The sequence below is a fragment of the Megalopta genalis genome, chromosome 2 (assembly GCF_051020955.1).
Source record: "Megalopta genalis isolate 19385.01 chromosome 2, iyMegGena1_principal, whole genome shotgun sequence".
Classification (NCBI taxonomy): domain Eukaryota; kingdom Metazoa; phylum Arthropoda; class Insecta; order Hymenoptera; family Halictidae; genus Megalopta; species Megalopta genalis.
The window spans coordinates 27,837,009-27,855,153 of NC_135014.1; the positions used below are offsets into that span (position 1 = coordinate 27,837,009).

Sequence of the window (18,145 nt, forward strand, 5' to 3'; positions counted from 1 at the left end):
TCTCTGCTTTCGCCCCGTATCTCTCCCGCATTCCTCTTTCACTCTTGCGCGCGCTCCCCCGACCTCGCCCCGCGGCCCGCACCCTCGCCCATGCCCACCCTCACCAGCCAGGGCTCGTACCGCTTCCTCCTCCTCCTCATCCTCATCCTCATCCTCCTCTTCCTCCTCCTGCTCCTCGTCCTCATCCTCCTCCACCTCCTCCTATTCCGCCTCATCCTCGTCCTCCTCTTCGCTTCCTCTTCCTCTTTCTCTTCCTCCTCGTCCTCGTCCTCGTCCAATAGCTACACCCACCGTCACCCTGTCTCCCCGCGTCCTCCCGCCCCTCCGTCACGGTCTCGGCGCCCCGAATTTTCCCGCCAGTTTTTAGATGTCCGCGCGATATCTTGACACCGTCGCGTCGCGTCCCGTCGCCTATTGTATACGCTGGCTCGCCTAAGCTTGCCAGACTAGGCCACCAGTTTGTTTTGATTCGGGCTGGCTCGCTTCGAGGATCCCTCGGCGCTGGTTTATCGATTCCGATTCGGATAATATGGTATACGGTTTCTGCGAATCCCGGAGACGCTACAGAATTCGCCCGACGCGACGCGACGCGACGCAATGCGATGCGCTTTAATCGCATAGCATTCGGTCGTGTAGCATCGATTCGTCCCGCTTCCGTACGTCCAAGATCGCCTCGAGATCGTCGCGGAGGATACTTTTTTAATGTGTACGCGCGTGCTGCCGCGACGCGACGATTATCGTCGGCGAAGGTCGTAACAAGCGGAGAATCCAACGTCGCGAAGCGTCCGCGAGACGCGATTCGGAGGCCACGTGACACGATTCGAAGGCAATTCGGAGGCAACATGCCACGATTCGAATGCCACGCTTTAAGGGCAATTCGAAGGCAATTCAAAGCTCATGTATTACGATTCGAAGGCAATTCGAAGGCCACGTGACACGATTCCAAGGCAATTCGGGGACCACGTGACATGATTCCAAGACAATTCGGAGGCAACATGATACGATTCGAAGGCAATTCGAAGTTCGTATGCCACGCTTTGAAGGCAATTAAAAGGCAATTCAAAGCTCACATATCACGATTCGAAGGCAATTCGAAGGCCACATGCCACGATTCGAAGGCAATTCGTAGGCCACATGCCACGATTCCACGGCCACGTACCTAATACAGCAAATTCTCCCTAATTTTCCTCCAGCTTGCAAACAAAAATGGACAATTTGGGAAGAGGAGATGCGATTATTCGAACCTTGCAGGTCGTTTTTACGATTGTTGACAATCGATAACCATAAAAAACGAGCCACAAGGCTCGAACAATCGTATCTCCTCCTTCCAAACTGTCCAATTTTGTGCACAATCCGAGCGTCAATTAGAGAGACATTACTGTATTTGCTTCGACAACTCGCGGAACCGCGAGTACTTCTCTAACATCGTCTTCGCGGTGAAAGCGTCGCGACGGGAAGCGGAAAAATCCTCTGCCGTTCCGTCAACGATCTTTTTCTCCATCGGCGGGGTGTGTTTTACGCAAACGTTTGCGCTGTAATCGATTTGCGCCGGGATCCGGGCGAGATCTAATAGGCTCGCGCTAATCTTCGCCGGCGTTTAAGAGGGTCGTTTAAATGCAGACATCCGACGGACGTTGAAGCGACGAGACCGGAATATCCGGCCGAGTCAGGTGCGCGCTCCGACGTCCTCGCCGCGATCCGCTCGGCTCGGCCCGGCTCGGCCCGGGGATTTCGTTTTAATTTAATACGCGCCGTCGCAGCGCTTTCCCCGACGGAAACTATGCCGCGTGTAAGGATATTATTTCCCTTGCTGAAGTTTATCCTGGACAGAGTAAATCCTGGAGGGCACGTTTCACCCTGCGAGACGCGGACAGCGGAGAAAGAACCGGGGCGAGGGGTGAGAGAGGCAGGCCTTGTTCAAGTCATCGTGCAAACGGCGAGAGAATCGCCGCGAGGCGCGCGGACGGAATCGCAGATAGTTGCTTGTGTGCTCCGCCTCTTCGGGAAAGAAACGAAACCCAGAGAGAAAGAGAAAAAGAGAGTGAGAGAGAGAGGGAGAGGGAGAGGGTGAGAGAGAAGCGGAAAGAATCATAGCCAGCATACGCCGCTGCCTCCGCTGATACTTCTGGACGCTTACAATATTTGGTAGGCCTCGTGTAAGCGAAACCCTTTCGTAATGTCAAGCAGTTTGCTACCCTTTCAAGCTCCTTGGTCAATAGCCCTTGAATGCGACGCTTGATCTGGATTAGCTCCTTGGTCAGCGATAGTCTGACAGGTTTATGGACTGTTCTTCTCCGGGCCGGGAAAAAGAGAGCGAAGCCAATACCCCGGAAGAGAGAGCCGCACGAAATCGGCCGCGGAATCGGCCAGCTGGCAGCCGATGGAATTCGGAAAGTTTTCGGCCGCGGTTCTACCGGGAACTCGATATTTTACAGAACAACTTCGCCGGTCGTTCTCCCGCGTTTTATTGCAACATTTTTCCGGCAGAGTTCGACTCGGCGAGGAACACTTTTTCGGGGGAAAATCGTTCGAGCGGGAGAAGGAAACGGCGAATTTAACCGCGCCCGTCGAAGGACGCGTTTCCAGTCGCGTTCGAAGTTCCGGCAAACGCGAGATCGAACGTTTCCTCGCGGTCGAAAGAAACCAGGGGGGGTGCGGCGGGGGGGTTAGCGAGCGATAATTGCACCCGGCAGACCAAGACTATGGAATCGATCCGTCTGTTTGCTCGCGATCGAGCCACCGAACCGCGTTCCGTGAGTTATGACGCCGCCATAATTTACAGGTGGCCGTTACACGTGACTCGACTGTGTCGCCGGCAATGCCTGTAATATTGTTACAGCGGTAAGTTAACGGGCTGGCCGACGCACGCGGGCCCAGACGACTGCGACGACCACGAGGACGACGACGACGACTGCGTCGCGTCGCGTCGTTAATTTGCCGAATTAATTATGATAAGTGACACGCGCGCTCGCGGCAAGCTGTTTTCAAGGTAAACTCGCCGCCGCGGCTTCTCCTTTCCCGAACTTGGAGCCGAGTCGCCAACTTTTGTACGGCAGACGGTTGCCACCGAGCGACTTAAATCTCGTTCTCGGAGCAGAACACGCCGAAGCTCGGCTATTTTAATCTGGAAGTTTGCGCGCGGCTAAATTGAATTTTAATCGGGCCAGTTCCGTAGAATCTTCTGTCCGCGCTCGGCGATCTGCGCCGACAAAATGGCGAGTTAGCGGCCGGACTACCGAGCGGGTGAATTTTATACATATATTCTCAGCTTGCAAAATACAAATCCCGATCGGCCCTTCGCGATCCGTCGTCTCGTCCGCTCAACGCTCGTCGCATTAATTCTGCTGGAGGCGAGGAAGACGAGCCCCGCCAATCATTTCACCGCCGTCCGAGAACTCAAAGCGTACAGAATTTCGAGCGATTTATCATCCTTTTGTCCCGCGAAATAAATGATAATCAACTCGTTCCGATTCGTCCTTTGTCGCGAAACGATTTATTCCGAACGATGCCCGTTGTCTTTATCCTGCTGCAGGGATTTTGCCATCGGCAGTCCCAGAAGCTCGTCGCGCTCGTCGCGTTCGTCTGCGATCGAGAACGATTTATTATATTCCTTTGTCCGGCGAAATAAATCAAAACCAACCGCTCCGTCCTGTGCTCGTTAACAAATGCTCCGTTTTCGTTAAACCGCGGGACCCACGACCCTTGCGATAATTAAGTCCGCCGCAGCGGTCATTTTGTCGGCAAAATTCCTCCTCTTCCGCGCCGACTTTCCCCGAACATTTCAAGCCTGCGATTATTTTTCACCGATACGAAAATCAAATATACCCGGTCCCATTGAATGTACAGAGTGTTCCGTAATTATGTTAACACCCGAAAAAGGTATTCCTAGGTGATCGATGACCAAGTGATTGCTGAGACTATTTTAAGCAACTTTTTCCTCAGCGAAAATGCAATCCGCGGCTTCGTTTACGAGTTATTAACGAAAAACAGTGACGAATAAGAGGCGCGAGGCGGTCCGAGCCAACGAGCGACGCCCAGTTCCGCCGATTGGCCCGGCCTCCTAGCGTCAGGCGAGAGCTCGCCTCTCATTGGTCAGTGTTTTTCGTCGATAACTCGTAAACGAAGCCGCGGATCGCATTTTCGCTAAGGAAAAAGTTGCTTCGAATCACCTCAGCGATCACCCCTTTCCGAGTATTTACATAATTATGGAACACCCTGTAATGTTCGCGCTACCATTTCAGCTAGAAATCACGATCGCTTGAACAGGAGGAAACGCGCGCTTCCTCCGGTGTCCCATTAAATTCCCATTGCTCTGGAAAAGCCGGGCTTTTCGAGGTCCCGTCCGTTCTACGGGAACTTCGGCAATCTTTCTCCGATTCTTTCGGCAAAAGCAGTTTCCAGCAGCGACGCGAGGCCAGCTGCGCTCGATATTAATCAATCGCCCCCTTCCCGTTCCCCGGCTCGGCGAGTTTCGCGAGTTTGTTTTAACTTAGCCGTACTTATTCATACACGGCCGGCCCCGTTCGTCCGCGCGAATCCCAGGCCGTGTACTTTACACGGACGATTTATTTTCATTCCGGATACTTTCCCCATTCTTATCCGCCCGGATAGGGCCCAAGAGCGCTCCGCTCCGCGAGGCGTCGACGCGACGAAAATCATTCGAGCTGCCGAACGAGAACTAGTCGTTAATTAGGCACGCGCTTTGTTCTTCGGCACGGCGCTTCGACGATTGTTTAATCGAGTCCTAGTTCGTTTCGAATCTTGTCCGAACGACGAGAACTAAGTGAAATTAGTTTGCACGCTGCAGAAGCGGAATGCATCGCGGCTTAGCCCGAGTCTTCGGGACAGTTTCCATTCGCATTATAATTTCTAAATTTATGTCACAATACCGTCTTATAGTTGGTCGCATTCCTTTAACGATTCAGCGGTGTGCTTTTAAAATGGACGAGGTAAATTCTCCCTAATTGACTCTCTGCTTGGAAACGAAATTGGACAATTTGGGAAGAGCAGATACGATTATATAATACTGTATAATATACCATAATGTAATATAATAAATATACTAAATATATTATAGTATACTATATTATATACTAAATATATTATAGTATACTATATTATATAATATTATATATTATATATATAATATATATATAATATTATATAATATTATATATTATATAATATTTTTTATATATTATAGTATACTCTATATTATATTATACTATATAAATTGCTATATTTTATATATTACTATATATTACTGTATTATAATATACTATAATATACTTAAAAAAATATATATATAATACTATATAATACTATAAAATATGTCATAACATATAGAATAATTGTATCTCTTCTTCCCAAATTCTCCATTTTTGTTTTCAAACTAAGGGTCGATTAGGGAGAATTTGCTGTATTAACCCTCCGCCGTGACGCTCTTCCAATGCGAAACGCGTCCGTACTTCTACGTCACTCGGGCCCAGTTCGGTCTTTAAACAATCGTCGCTCAAAAACTATTAACACTATATAAACCAAAAAATTTAAGAATACAATTCGAACATGCTGGAACGTCATTCCTTTTACTAGAACTCGATGACGCGATTCCAAGTACACCGAATTAATAGCCAAATTCATTCTCCTCGTGAGAACATCATTTTTTTTGTCGAAAGAAAGAATATAAAATCTGTGACATTTTCCGCGCGGAAAAATTGCAAGATCGGCGTCGCGGATGTTTTTTTTCAATGGCACGCGAAGCGCCAGATCGATGCGCGGCATCGTTGGCCGATTCGTCGCGAGAGAACGGACCCGGCATTTAATTCGCGCGAGTTTCCCGCGGTTGGAAGCCGGGTCGATTTATCGATTCCGCCGGCTAATATCGCGCAAAGCCGGCCGAGTTTCCGCGTTTCACGAGCCGTGCATATTGGCACGCTCCGCTTCGTGGAAGTATAGCTTCGTTAATGAGTCCTCTCTCTGATGGGAATTATCAGTCGTGTAACGGCGGTGCTCGCTGCTGCTCACGCCCACGCTTCAGCATCGCCGAGGGTTGGTCCGAGGCAGAGAGAAAGAGAGAGAGACAGAGAGAGAGAAATAGATAGGGTGGATAGAGAGAACGCGACGTAGTCTCTGAAAGAACTTTCGGAGGAAAGCAGTAACTGCAGGGCTCGTGGGAGCAGTTTGTTCTGCGCTGCGCGCCCCTCGGCGCTTCCATTAGGGTTCTCTCCAAGTTCCAACCCCTGAGGACGAAATCCTCCCCGCGGCCGTGTAACCGAATAAGAAGGAACTATCGGCAGTCGGGACGGATATTGCGTAATTCTCGGGACGAATCGCTGGGAAGCCACTCGGACCCAACGACGAATCCAGCCTTGAAACGATCGACTCGCCACCTGCAGGTTTTATTCACTCCATGGGGATCCCCAGGTCCTCGACACATAATCAACAAAAAATCAAACAATAATAGCCAGCATCCGCAGTCTTTCCAGTGGCGAACCGTACCTCTCTGTTCGCCGGAACATCTCTACGAACCCCAGAAGTGTTCTCGCAGCGCAGTCTCGCAGATGTCCGAGTCCTGATCAATCAGTTATCAACCGATTCCTGAACTCGGCGACGCGCAGCGTTCGTCCTCCATTTTCTCACTTCGGGCTAAGATTCAACACAGTTCGGAGCAAGGCCCGGCGAACCTTCCACCTTCCTGGCTAACCGGACACGTCCAGGAGGAGCGTGCGTATCTCGGTCGATTGTCCGACCATTACCGCGACCAATCTCTCCGACTTAGCTTTCGGGTTGCTTGTCGACCGACGCGACGGCCGACTCGGCGACGAGGACTCCCCTGGGAAAAAAGCGTGACTCGCCTGATGACCTTAGCCGCGTCGTGCACCGTGATTACGTCGGTCCGTCGATATTCTTGCATGACCTAATTTCCGATCTCCGCCCTCTCGCCCTTCCACGGAACCACCCCTCCAGCCGGCATCGAGACAACGGTGGATACTACTTATTGCAGAAATAATTATTCCTCGGCCCGCCCCTGCTCCTGGCCCCCGTCGATCTTCTATTAGCGCTCGCAGACCCGTGCAACGTTGCTTCCGACTCCGGGGGGGTTAGGGGTTAGCTCGCTTCGGAGCCGCTGTAGGGATTGGTCAAGGTAAATAGGGGCGCAAGGATATCCGCTTCGAAGACCTTTTTCTTATCTTAATTGCCGCGATCGTAGATAGGCAGACGACGGCTCGACAGTCTCTTTTCGTTTCCATGAAGCATAACTCCGGACAGAACAAACCGTAGATTGCCCGTGGAGCAACGTCGCAGCTCCGGAACCACGGTAAGCCACGCCCGCCCGCTTCGGCCACGAGGAAAACGTACCGTGGACAGTCGTTTGTTCATCTCTTCGGCGTTGTTAGTCGCGAAGCGTTGCCGCGGAACGAGCATAAGTGTTAAATTAGCCCAAGGTGGACGGTCGCGGCTCCGCCCACGATCGGGAGCAACGAGGCCACGCCCACCCGGAGCATTTCGAGACATTTCTTTTTTATTGGCCAAGGACGGTCGAGGTGGCCCACGGTGCCTCTGTTTTTCCGCGATATTTGAAACGACGTTCCTGTACTAAGAATCCCGGAGCGCCATTTCGAGCGCCAACAAGAGGCGTCTCTCCACCTACGAGCCGGTATCCATCTTCCCTGTCTAAATACGTTCCCCCTCCGGCCGACAACGTTGAGCCGCCACTTACGCGGAAGCTACTTAATTGTTGTTATTACAGCTGTACGGACAGCGGCGATGTCCCACGATCGACAGCACGTGTCCCGTAGAGGATCGCCGGATCGCCGGGCGAGTTCGGCTCCGCGGGACACCCGGTATGCTCGTAGGTTCGGCGATACGCGTTCTCCCTATCCGCAGCCCCTGCCCCCAGGAGATTCGCCCGGCTTTTCAATACACCTGCCCCAGGAGCCTATTGTTAATGCAGCGCGGAAGCAGGAGCGGGAGATTATTGTCCTGGCAGCCGGGGCCGTTCCATTTCCTCCCATCAATCTTCCGCGACGGGGTGCCCCCATGGTCGGTGGCCGCGGATCGCGACCGATTCATATTTCGCCCGACGACGACGAGTACGACGACTACGACGACGACGACGGTGACGGCGGCGGCGGCGATGACGAGGACGACGGGCACAATGCGAAATTTAGAACGAGCGCGAACCCGGTAATCAATGAGGTAAGCCGGGATACGCGTACCTCATTGGTTATTCCGCGACAAGACGCGCATGACAGTCCCTCCGCGGCTGTCTCTATTACACGCCGGGACCTCCACATCCTCCGTTTCGCTCTACGTCGCTTCCTGCGAGCCATCCAACCCTCCCGTCATTCCATTTTCCCTTTCAGATCGACCTTCCAGTTCATCCCTTCCATCCCCGAGCCCCCCACCCCACCCCCGCCGCCCGCGCTTCTTCGTTCACCCTCGACCCGCTCCCCCGCCCGCCCCCCCCTTGCTCCTGATAAAAGTGCATTATTGCGCCACGACGAAAGGGGATAATGTACCCCGATCGGGCTCTGTTGTTTCACCATTAATCTTGTCCCCGGCCGCGGTCCGGGATCCCGTTTCCATTTTTAACGGCGATCCGCTCGGGACCAGATTTCTTTTCCGGGACACAGGCGTGTCGCCGCCTTTAACCTTTTAGGCCCGACGCGCCGCTATAGTGGCTTTCGCGGATGTCATCTCTCTGGACGACGCGCCACTATAGTGGCTTGCTCTATTAGCTCACTCGGTCATCGTTTGAATCAAATAATCGTCTTCATACGCATTGTTTCATATTTCTTTTGTCTTCACATCGATTTACAACGGTCTACAGGATGTCCCAAAAATGTCTCGCAATCCGGAAACGGCGGGTTCCTCGAATCATTCGAAGCAACTTCTTCCTTTACAAAAATGTTCTCCGAGGCACCGTTCACGAGTTATCAACGAAAAACAGTGACCAATAAGAATCGAGTACGGCTGGCGCGAGGCGGCCCAGCCAACCAGCGCGCGAAGCCCGGTTCCGCTCATTGGCTCGATCGCCTCGCGCCAGCCGAGCTCGCCTCTCATTGGTCGCTGATTCTCGTTAATAACTCGTTAACGGTGCCTCGGAGAACATTTTTGTAAAGGAAAAAGTTGCTTCAAATGGCCCGAGGAACCCGCCACTTTCGAATTGCGAGATATTTTTGGGACACCCTGCATATACAGACAGAATATACAGCATCAGACTCTGTACAGTCCATATCAGATTCTGCCGTCCAGAGAAATAGCCTCGCGCAGAATTCAGCCATACCTAAAAGGTTGAGGCGGAAACGTTTGGCTCGCGCCTAAAGGCTGCCTAAAGCCTTTCTTTTAATTCCGCGCGCGCGCGAGCCGATCGAATCAATTTCGCCAATCGTCCGAAAATTTTCGGGCCCGCCGGCCGGAGACACGAGATCCCATCGGAATTCTCTAAATTAACTCCGCTAGAATTTCATTTGTAGCGGACGCGAACGTGCCTGTCATCACGGTTGACGGTTAATGGAGTGGTTACGCCGGTGATTCCATTGTGTAATTATTTCGGAGCGACTCGCCGGCCAACACATATCATCTGTGTGTGTGTCTCTCTCTCTCTCTCTCTCTCTCTCTCTCTCTCTCTCTCTCTCAATCTCTCTCTCTCTCAATCTCTCTCTCTTTCAATCTCTCTCTCAATCTCTCTCTCTCTCTCTCTCTCTCTCTCTCTCTCTCTCTCTCTCTCTTTCTCTCTGATTTCCCTGCCGGCCGAGTTTGTGTTTCTTAAACGTTTCCCCGAAAACATTTCCCGAGCTTTAATTAATAGTTCGAAACAACGGCGATCCAGTTTCCCATCGAGTTCCAGGCGATTTTTAATTCCGCGTGAAAGCGCCGCCACCGCCGCCGCGTTTGTTAGCCTCTCGACGGTATTAATTAACGGAATGGCGGTCCAGTTTACGGAGTACTTAAGATCCGTTCCGAGCGCAGTAATACCGGCGATCAAATATATTATAAACTTCAATTATAACGCGGATACATCTTATTTGGACGGCTTTCGACGCGGTTTATTAAATTAATGGACGGAGCTGGGGGGTCGCGCGATCGGTCGCTATACTCGTTGAAAAATGCCGAACATCTTGCGCCGAAGCACCGCGAACGTTCTGGAAGATTTAGCGAAATTTTAGCTGCCACTTGTGCCGGCAACCGAGTGTATACAGCTACCCTTTTACCATACTTTCTACATTCTGGAAGTACTTTAAAATCGCGTCGGATGTTCATTTCGTAGACGCTGGTACGTCGATTTATATTACGCCGATGACAGTTTACGTAAAAAGACCGCAAACATTGAAACCTTTAAACTAACAATAAACGTGGTTGCCTACTGCAGGGGCAGCCCCTTGCCCAGGCAGCCGGCTACGCAGCTACCCCTCTTTTTATTCGAGTGAGAGAAAGTCCGTACTCTTCACAAACTCATCCAAAAAAATTCTAAAACAATTCACAGGTTCATTATTCATTGCATCAACGAAATTATAAGTCAAACCAATATAGAAGGATAAAATCGCAACGAGCATTGAAAACTGAAACAACGAACAAGTTCACGAAGAAAAATGAGTCACGCTACGGCCTGGTACAAAGTAGCAATAATCTGCCGCCGAACAAAGAAAAGCAGCGTTAATTGTGTTTACATTTTTCCACGTAATCTCGTTTGCGAAGCGATCAAAAGTTTCTCGAGCGCGTGTGCACGATGATAAGCTATCGCGATTTTCAAATCAGATCCGTTTCAGTGCAATCGGTGTGCGTGCGGCATCGGTGCACTTCGCGTGCAGCGTCGTTGTTCGAATTAGCCGGCAGGCGGCGCGGCTGCTCGCGTGCGCAGCCGAGCGCTTTAAACTTCACACGCGACGCGTCTTCGTAAACACGCGTCCCTTTCCCAACGCGTCTCTTGTCACTGGTTTCTTTAATCCTATTTTCGAAACGTTCGCGCTCGCCCGTGCCCGACTCGGCTCGCCAGTCGAGCCGCGTCCACAAAAGACTCGCATTCCTGGGTCTTTCTGTCCTTCTGTCCGCCGACGGCGTCGTCTATTTCGAGTGTCTTACGGAGCGGGTATTTCACTTTTGCCGCGTGAAAGAAAATGCGACGACGTCCGACCGCCGTCTGCGAGGAGACACCGCGGTGAAACGGGCCCTGCGCGATCGCCCGCCCGAGGCCGAACTGCATCGCATCGGTTTCGCTGGCCAAAGTGCATCCACGGATGCACGATTTCGCGTTCGATCGTCCGGTCTCGCGTGAACACGGCCAAGGATCGAGGCGGCGCGATGCAATGAGCGACCGGAGGAGCTGTCATTTGTAATTATCGGTGCAACCGCGAAAATGTGATTGGCCTCTGTCGCTCTCGCTGTCTTCTTTCGCGTCTCCATCGTTCTGCGGCACACTTAAATGTCTCCGGGCAGATGCTATCCAAGATTTACTTTCTGGGCATGAATGGACAGGTGCAACCCTCCAGGGAGAGGTTAGGTAAGGATTTGGCTTCACTTCGCTCTAATTCGAACGAGGCTCTCGCGGATATAACGTTGCCCGCTCTTTCTAATTTTAAAGCGTGTCGAACTCTAAGCAAATGTTGCCGTTCGTCGGAAAAACACCTCCTTGGCAAAATCGCAGGATCCGTTTCGCTTTTGGCGAGCATAAACAAACCTTGGGGATATTCGACGCTAATTTTCTGCCGTTTTCCTCGCAGCGAAAATAGAAACGAGCATTTATATCTGCGATGTCGGGACTGAGACACAAGCCACGTTTCCGAAAATTTTTCCGTTTACGTCTACGCGACTGTGTAGCTGTGTTCTTCCATAGAAGAAGTGTGCCATAACAATTTTTTGTTCGAGGATGTTCCTTAGAGGTTTTGTCGTTTTTGTAACTGCCTGTCCTTTACGTGCCAAGATCAGTTTCATTTAACGCTTTGCTCACTGGAAGTGTATTAATCAATTTTTTGACGATTAGAGAATACCATTGAATCATCGCTGTTTCATTGTTTCTTGGAAAACTGACTAGTTTTACCATGTACGATTACGCAGGCTAGTGATTCACAACTGATAATCGTGTCTTTGTTGTACATCGATCCCGCAGCCAGCAGACATTTCCCGATTGTGTTGTATGTTGTTAAAATGCGATCGATATTTTGATTTTCAGGAGGTTTGGGCAATAGCACGGTTGGATTGTTTTCTGGAATGATCACTGCAGACCATGTCTCAAATATACAGCTCGATATCACAAACAATGGAGTACCCATGGATGATTGCAATGTCGCAACAGAAGTTGATAGTAAAGTCAAGACAAAGCTTTTGTCGATGTGGAATAATGTCAAATATGGTGAGTAGAACTTTGTCTCTGCCAGTTTAAAGATTCTTTAAACAAAAAAAAAACAGGTACAAATCTATCGAAATCTGTCTTCGTTTGCAGGGTGGACCATCAAGATGGTAAAACCAAACTTCTCCAAAGAATCTCCAGTATTTCTGCTAGGGAAGATCTACCGAAAGAAGCCAGATGAGTTTCTGGAAAAGGCTTCAGAGGCTGAGAAAACCTTAGACACTGGAAGCGAGATATCGTTAGCGATAGACGCTATTAGTTTCGAGGATGGTATAGAGGAATTCAAGAAGGACTTCATGTCCAGGCTCTGGCTAACGTACAGAAGAGAGTTCCCAATACTGAATGGATCTACATTCACCACTGACTGCGGCTGGGGCTGCATGCTTCGGAGCGGTCAGATGATGTTGGCACAGGCGCTGGTCTGCCATCTTCTTGGAAGAGGTACTTATCTTCTTTTTTTTTTAAAACTTTCTAATACATTTTAGAGAGATTATGAGTAAATATAGCGTGTCTCTGTAGAATGGCGGTGGCATCCGGATCAGCCAATAGAAACGGAACAACAACAGTTGGACGAGTATCATCATAGACTGATCATAAAGTCGTTTGGTGATTTACCTGAACGTATATCGCCATTTTCGATACATACGCTTGTATCTATTGGCGCGCAATGGGGAAAACGCGCGGGGGATTGGTATGGACCATCCTCTGTAGCACACCTGTTATGTCGGGCGGTGGAGCACGCAGGTGAACACCATCCAGTATTTAGTAACTTGGCTGTTTATGTTGCTCAAGATTGTGCAGGTAATAAAACATTCGTATTGGAGCTGCTATTTTGTGAATCTGAATTAATCCGTACCTTTTCCATCCAGTTTATTTGCAAGATGTGGAGAGCGCGTGTCAAATGGCCGGTGGAAAATGGAAATCTCTCATACTTTTTGTACCTTTAAGACTCGGCGTTGACAAATTAAATCCTATCTATGCATCCTGCTTGACTCATCTGCTCACTTTGGACACCTGTATCGGAGTGATTGGTGGTCGACCCAGGCACTCGCTCTACTTCATAGGATTCCAGGAAGACAAATTGATCAATCTGGATCCACACTATTGTCAAGAAACCGTCGATGTGTTAAAAGATAATTTTCCTTTGACGAGCTTTCATTGCGCCTCGCCGAGGAAGATGTTGATCTCAAAAATGGACCCCAGCTGTTGCGTGGGATTCTATTTTCACAATAAAATTCAATTCACGAAGTTTATGGAGGTCGCTCCCTCCGTACGTATCACCGTTCTACACGAGAATTCGTAATTTTATTCAAAATATTTTCCTAATCTGTTAATCAATTGTTCAATGCTATTTAATGTTGTAGTATTTGGTGCCTGAGGACGAGAAGGTCGACTACCCGATGTTCTTGTTCTGCGAAGGGAGCGGACGGGATCTTCATCAGAAGATCGAGATCGCAGAGAATATTCCTTCTGCTACCTCCTTCTCAGGTAACGAGTCGTACGACGATGACCTTGACGAATGCGAAGAGTTTGAGTTGATACAATGAGACGCTAAGTATTTAAGGACAATTAGTAGCCTCACGGAAAAAGATGGTAATATTAAATTCATCCGGAGATTCTTCTCTCATTCGTCCACGCGTGTACAAGGAAGACAAAATTCGAATTAATGACTCCAGTAGATGCAGCTTTGCATAAAGGTTAGTCGTTAAATTAATTACTTTGTGAAATCAATTTTTGTGCCGCGAGATATAAAAATGATGAAAGAAAAGAGCCACACAAGAGTTCTTTAGATCTAAAACCGTGACCATAGAACGGAACGGATAAGTACATCACAAATATTTTCCATCCGCGATAAAAAAAAGCGGTGGTGTTGTAGACTTAAAAAAGAGCATTATCATCGTCAACATGTAATTCTGTGATCATAATTTAATGCGGCTTTATTCTCTTATACGTTGTTGCACAACACTTTTTCGTTACATTGACTCTTTATTTTGATCTCAAAAGAAACAAAGAAGGAATACCGATCGCCCTCAACGATTGCTAGATTGTTGATTTAGCGCGCGCGCGCGCGGTTTATAATTAAACTGTAGAATCAGTTCTCAGAGGGGATATTTATTTGACGCGTTCGCGTTTCGACGGCCGCGTTTCAGACTTACGTAGATCGTAAGTTGACGATTTTTGCTATGAAGAGTAATTTTTATAACATTTCGTAACACGTTAAGGAAATGTTCCTGATATAACTTATTTTATAACGCAGCAATACCGTAATTCCTTGCAAACATGACCATACTCATTCCTTCGCCGGTCAACACGATGTACAAGTGACCGTATTTCACTGTCAGGAAACGTCCATCACGCGAATCAGTTTCATCGATATCTTTTTTTTTTTTCTTATTTTCATTACGAAGCATACTGAGTTATTTATTTATTTAATAGTACTTGTTACTTGCCTCTAACGATTACTCTGACTACTCGGAACTTATACTAAGTTCTCGCGCCTCGTCGCGCCTTATCATTGCATTCGACATAACGTTTTATGTTATGAAAGAGAGAAATGTGCGATTAACCGAACGTATATATATATATACATATTATATTTAAGGCTACTGTTATCAACTGAGGAACCACTTAATTTTTTCGAGAATTAAATGAAGTGAACGAGAATGTGAGCATGATATATATATATATGAATTCTCATATTGTTAATAGGTCTGTACACAGCTGAGAAAAATTGTTAAAAATTCTTATATCGGTACAGTTACAAAATAAACATGGAGAGAATTATAAGAATAAATCTTTCGACGTTTAATTACCTCTTTGCCATCACAGGCACACTTTATTTCGCTCTGCGATGACAGAAAACAAGAGTTAACAATTTTTTATCCCCCGTTTGTATTATGTTAATACAATATTCGTGTAAAATGATTGATTTGGTTTAAAAAAAAAAAAACATAAATCGAACCAATGATCAACTTACGTAGAAATCAATGTATTTACAATTGGCAATATCGTTTTAAATCATTGTTCGAATATTCGTTCTTTTTTCGAATACCAAATCTGATATGATAATACTTATCATAAGATGTGCGTCTGAATCTAAAATGTTAAGATACAGTATCAAGTACAACGTTCGCAAGGCAAGTGAGAATTGTATACGAGCTGGAAAATTTTGTACTAGGTTGATAACGAATGTTCAAATCATATCGTAATCGTTATATATACACACACACATATATATATATATAAAAAAAAAAGAATTACAGAAAAATATTTTATAAATTTCTCTCATTTTACGTACAGTCATTTTTCTTTGTCATTTGTGCAAGTACTACTGTGTTGCTAGAACTATTTTTTGCTCGGATACTCACTCGGTTTAGATCTGAGATACTCGAGTACCGAGACCTCAAGTCCGTATACTCGAGTACCTAGACAATTAACAGCTCTAATAATTACATCTTATTGGAAGCATTTGGTATCGCTATAAATTCGAATATTCCACTAATTCGTTGCTTTATAAAACGATACGCGTCAACACTTAATAGCTACGATAAAAATTTCGTGATAGTGTCCTTGACATTCGGCCATAGTTCGTCGGTAGTGCTACCGCGGAAAGTTTTCAGAATCCCGACACTCTCGTAGAAAGCTAAAACTGGGTTGTTCTCTTTCGCATAATTGTCTAGTCTTTTCTGTACAATCTCCACTTTGTCGTCGTCCCTTTTGCACAGCGGTTCTCCAGTCACGTCGTCTTTGCCCTTGAAAAAAGAAACGTATAGCTCGATAATAATAATTCAATTGGTTATATTTCACGTGGCAGGATGCCAGAACCGTTTCTGAATTAGAATACAATTTCCTCTACCGTCTTACCGGCACTTTGGGACTGTTGAATCCAATATTGTAGACTCTGCCGCTGGGCAGGTGAACCCACCTGTTCTCCACGCGTTTCAAGATCACCGACACCGGCACGTCGAGGTAGATAACAAGGTTCACAGGATGAGACTTCTGCAGCTTTTCCGCCTGCTGCAACGTTCTCGGGAATCCTGTACCAATGCCAACTATTTATTTCGGATTTAGTGGCACGCGCTCAGTCATCCGTCGTTCACGGCCACACAGCGATCATCATGTCGCCGATACAATTTTATCCTATTCACTCACCGTCCAACAGCCAGTTTTTCTCGCCCACCGTCTCGATTTCCTTGTTTATCATCGAGATCATCACTTCGTCGGGCACATATTTTCCAGAGAGCACGTAGCTTGCCACCTTCTTACCCAATTCTGAAAAAAAAAACAAAAACAGTTTATTGTAATTTATGCTCGCGATCCAATCGCTTCTCATTCATTAGGCGTTACGCTGGACTTTGGAGCGGGCGATAATGGTGTTCTGTGTGCATTGGAATTCAATGATGACCGCGTTAACTTTTCGTTAAAATTGATCGAGCGAGTATCCGAGTACTCGAGTTCGAGAATACCCGTGGTAATAATCTGAAAAATATATATATGGTCGTCGATCAACAAACTTTCCACCTGTAAATAAACAAAAATTGTTGTCGCGTATCAGGGGAATGTTTGTAAATATATCGACACGTATTTATCTAACTCGGATGTTTCTAAATGGAACGCTGAGCATAATGATAAGAACATCCTACAAAATAATATCAGAGTAGGGGCAATCTAATCGCGACCAATTTAACTTTGTTCCCTGTCGCGAACCTCCAAGGGAAGCTTTAATTTGTAACAAATTAAACGAAATCCACCGTTGTCTCGTCGATCGATTCGTATAGATCCCGATTCGGAAAAGGGTTCGGCTCTGTCCGTTGTTTTTCATTCAAGAAAACGAAAACCCGTCGACCTCTTAACAGATTAGCCACTCGGCGCGAAGATAAAAATAGAGCTTGTTCTTCGATGCTGCCTGCGTTTTATAAAAACAAGAAAGAACAGAGCAAAATTGATATTACCGAATAGATAGTATCAACAGTGTCCTTATGTCATCGTCTCGATTACAATTTGCAATTCGATATCGGTCTCTCAAACTTTGTAATAAGATCAATGAAGATAGTCTTAACCTAATCAAGCACGATAACAGAAAAGACAATCACTGCTTAAACTCTGCTTATCGATAAGAAAAAGTATCCTGAAACGAGCCATCTGCTCGGGATCCGCGAGGAAATGGTTTTGCTAACCGGGAAGAGTCTGCAAGGGGGGGTCCGGTACCACGTTTCAGACTGTGACCATCCGGAGGAATGCGATCAACGATTGACGGTTTCTGCACGTACCGGTACCGCTGCTCATGTGGAGCCGCAACTTGTCGCCGCTAGAAATGTGAGTCACTTTAAAATGTTTAATAATTCGGGAGGACATGGTGCCCTTGCCGGATGCCGGGGCGCCCAGTATCACGGCCCTGAAGGCCGCAGCCTTGAAACACCACGTGGATAGCGCTACCATTAGATCGTTACTCCGGAGAGAAAAACCGATTGTCGCACAGAACGAAAATACGCGGCACGCCGAGCTCGTGGGGTCCCTTTCGAGCGCGAAACGTTTACGCGAGAGTGACAACTATTCCGTGCAGAGGGAAAATATATCGGCCGATCTATAGTGGTTGACCTGTGAACCCAGATTGCACGGCCAGTTATCGAACAGAATGACAAGGGATCAGCCAATAAACGGACGTGCCTAGTCTTTTCGCCACCGACGTGTTGGCTGCTTTGGGTCACAAGTCCGGATCGAACAAGCGTTTCAAACTGCTTCTTTCCCTCCGACACGTCGCATCTGCATCCCCCTCGTCTTGCAACGCAACCAATC

At 47.7% G+C, this 18,145-nt stretch overlaps 2 protein-coding genes across 3 annotated transcripts; one reads left to right on the forward strand and one right to left on the reverse strand.

Annotated features, from left to right (window-relative positions):
• Window positions 1-10,866: 10,866 nt before the first annotated feature.
• Window positions 10,867-15,143, forward strand: Atg4b (Autophagy-related 4b). 2 transcript variants are annotated; one of them, XM_033486867.2, is made up of 6 exons: window positions 10,867-11,503; window positions 12,173-12,352; window positions 12,443-12,790; window positions 12,869-13,150; window positions 13,219-13,619; window positions 13,714-15,143. In XM_033486867.2, exons 1-6 carry the CDS (start codon window positions 11,440-11,442, stop codon window positions 13,894-13,896), a joined length of 1,458 nt encoding a protein of 485 aa, XP_033342758.1. In that variant the 5' UTR covers window positions 10,867-11,439; the 3' UTR covers window positions 13,897-15,143. The 2 variants fall into 2 exon arrangements, with proteins under 2 accessions (XP_033342758.1, XP_033342760.1); XM_033486869.2 differs by lacking the exon at window positions 10,867-11,503 and adding an exon at window positions 11,572-11,882.
• Window positions 15,144-15,153: 10 nt separating this feature from the next.
• On the reverse strand, window positions 15,154-18,053 carry Ak3 (Adenylate kinase 3). Its single transcript, XM_033486872.2, has 4 exons — window positions 17,620-18,053; window positions 16,502-16,621; window positions 16,214-16,386; window positions 15,154-16,101 (listed from the first exon to the last, which is right to left on the reverse strand). Exons 1-4 carry the CDS (start codon window positions 17,786-17,788, stop codon window positions 15,892-15,894), a joined length of 672 nt encoding a protein of 223 aa, XP_033342763.1. The 5' UTR covers window positions 17,789-18,053; the 3' UTR covers window positions 15,154-15,891.
• Between the last annotated feature and the right edge of the window lie 92 nt (window positions 18,054-18,145).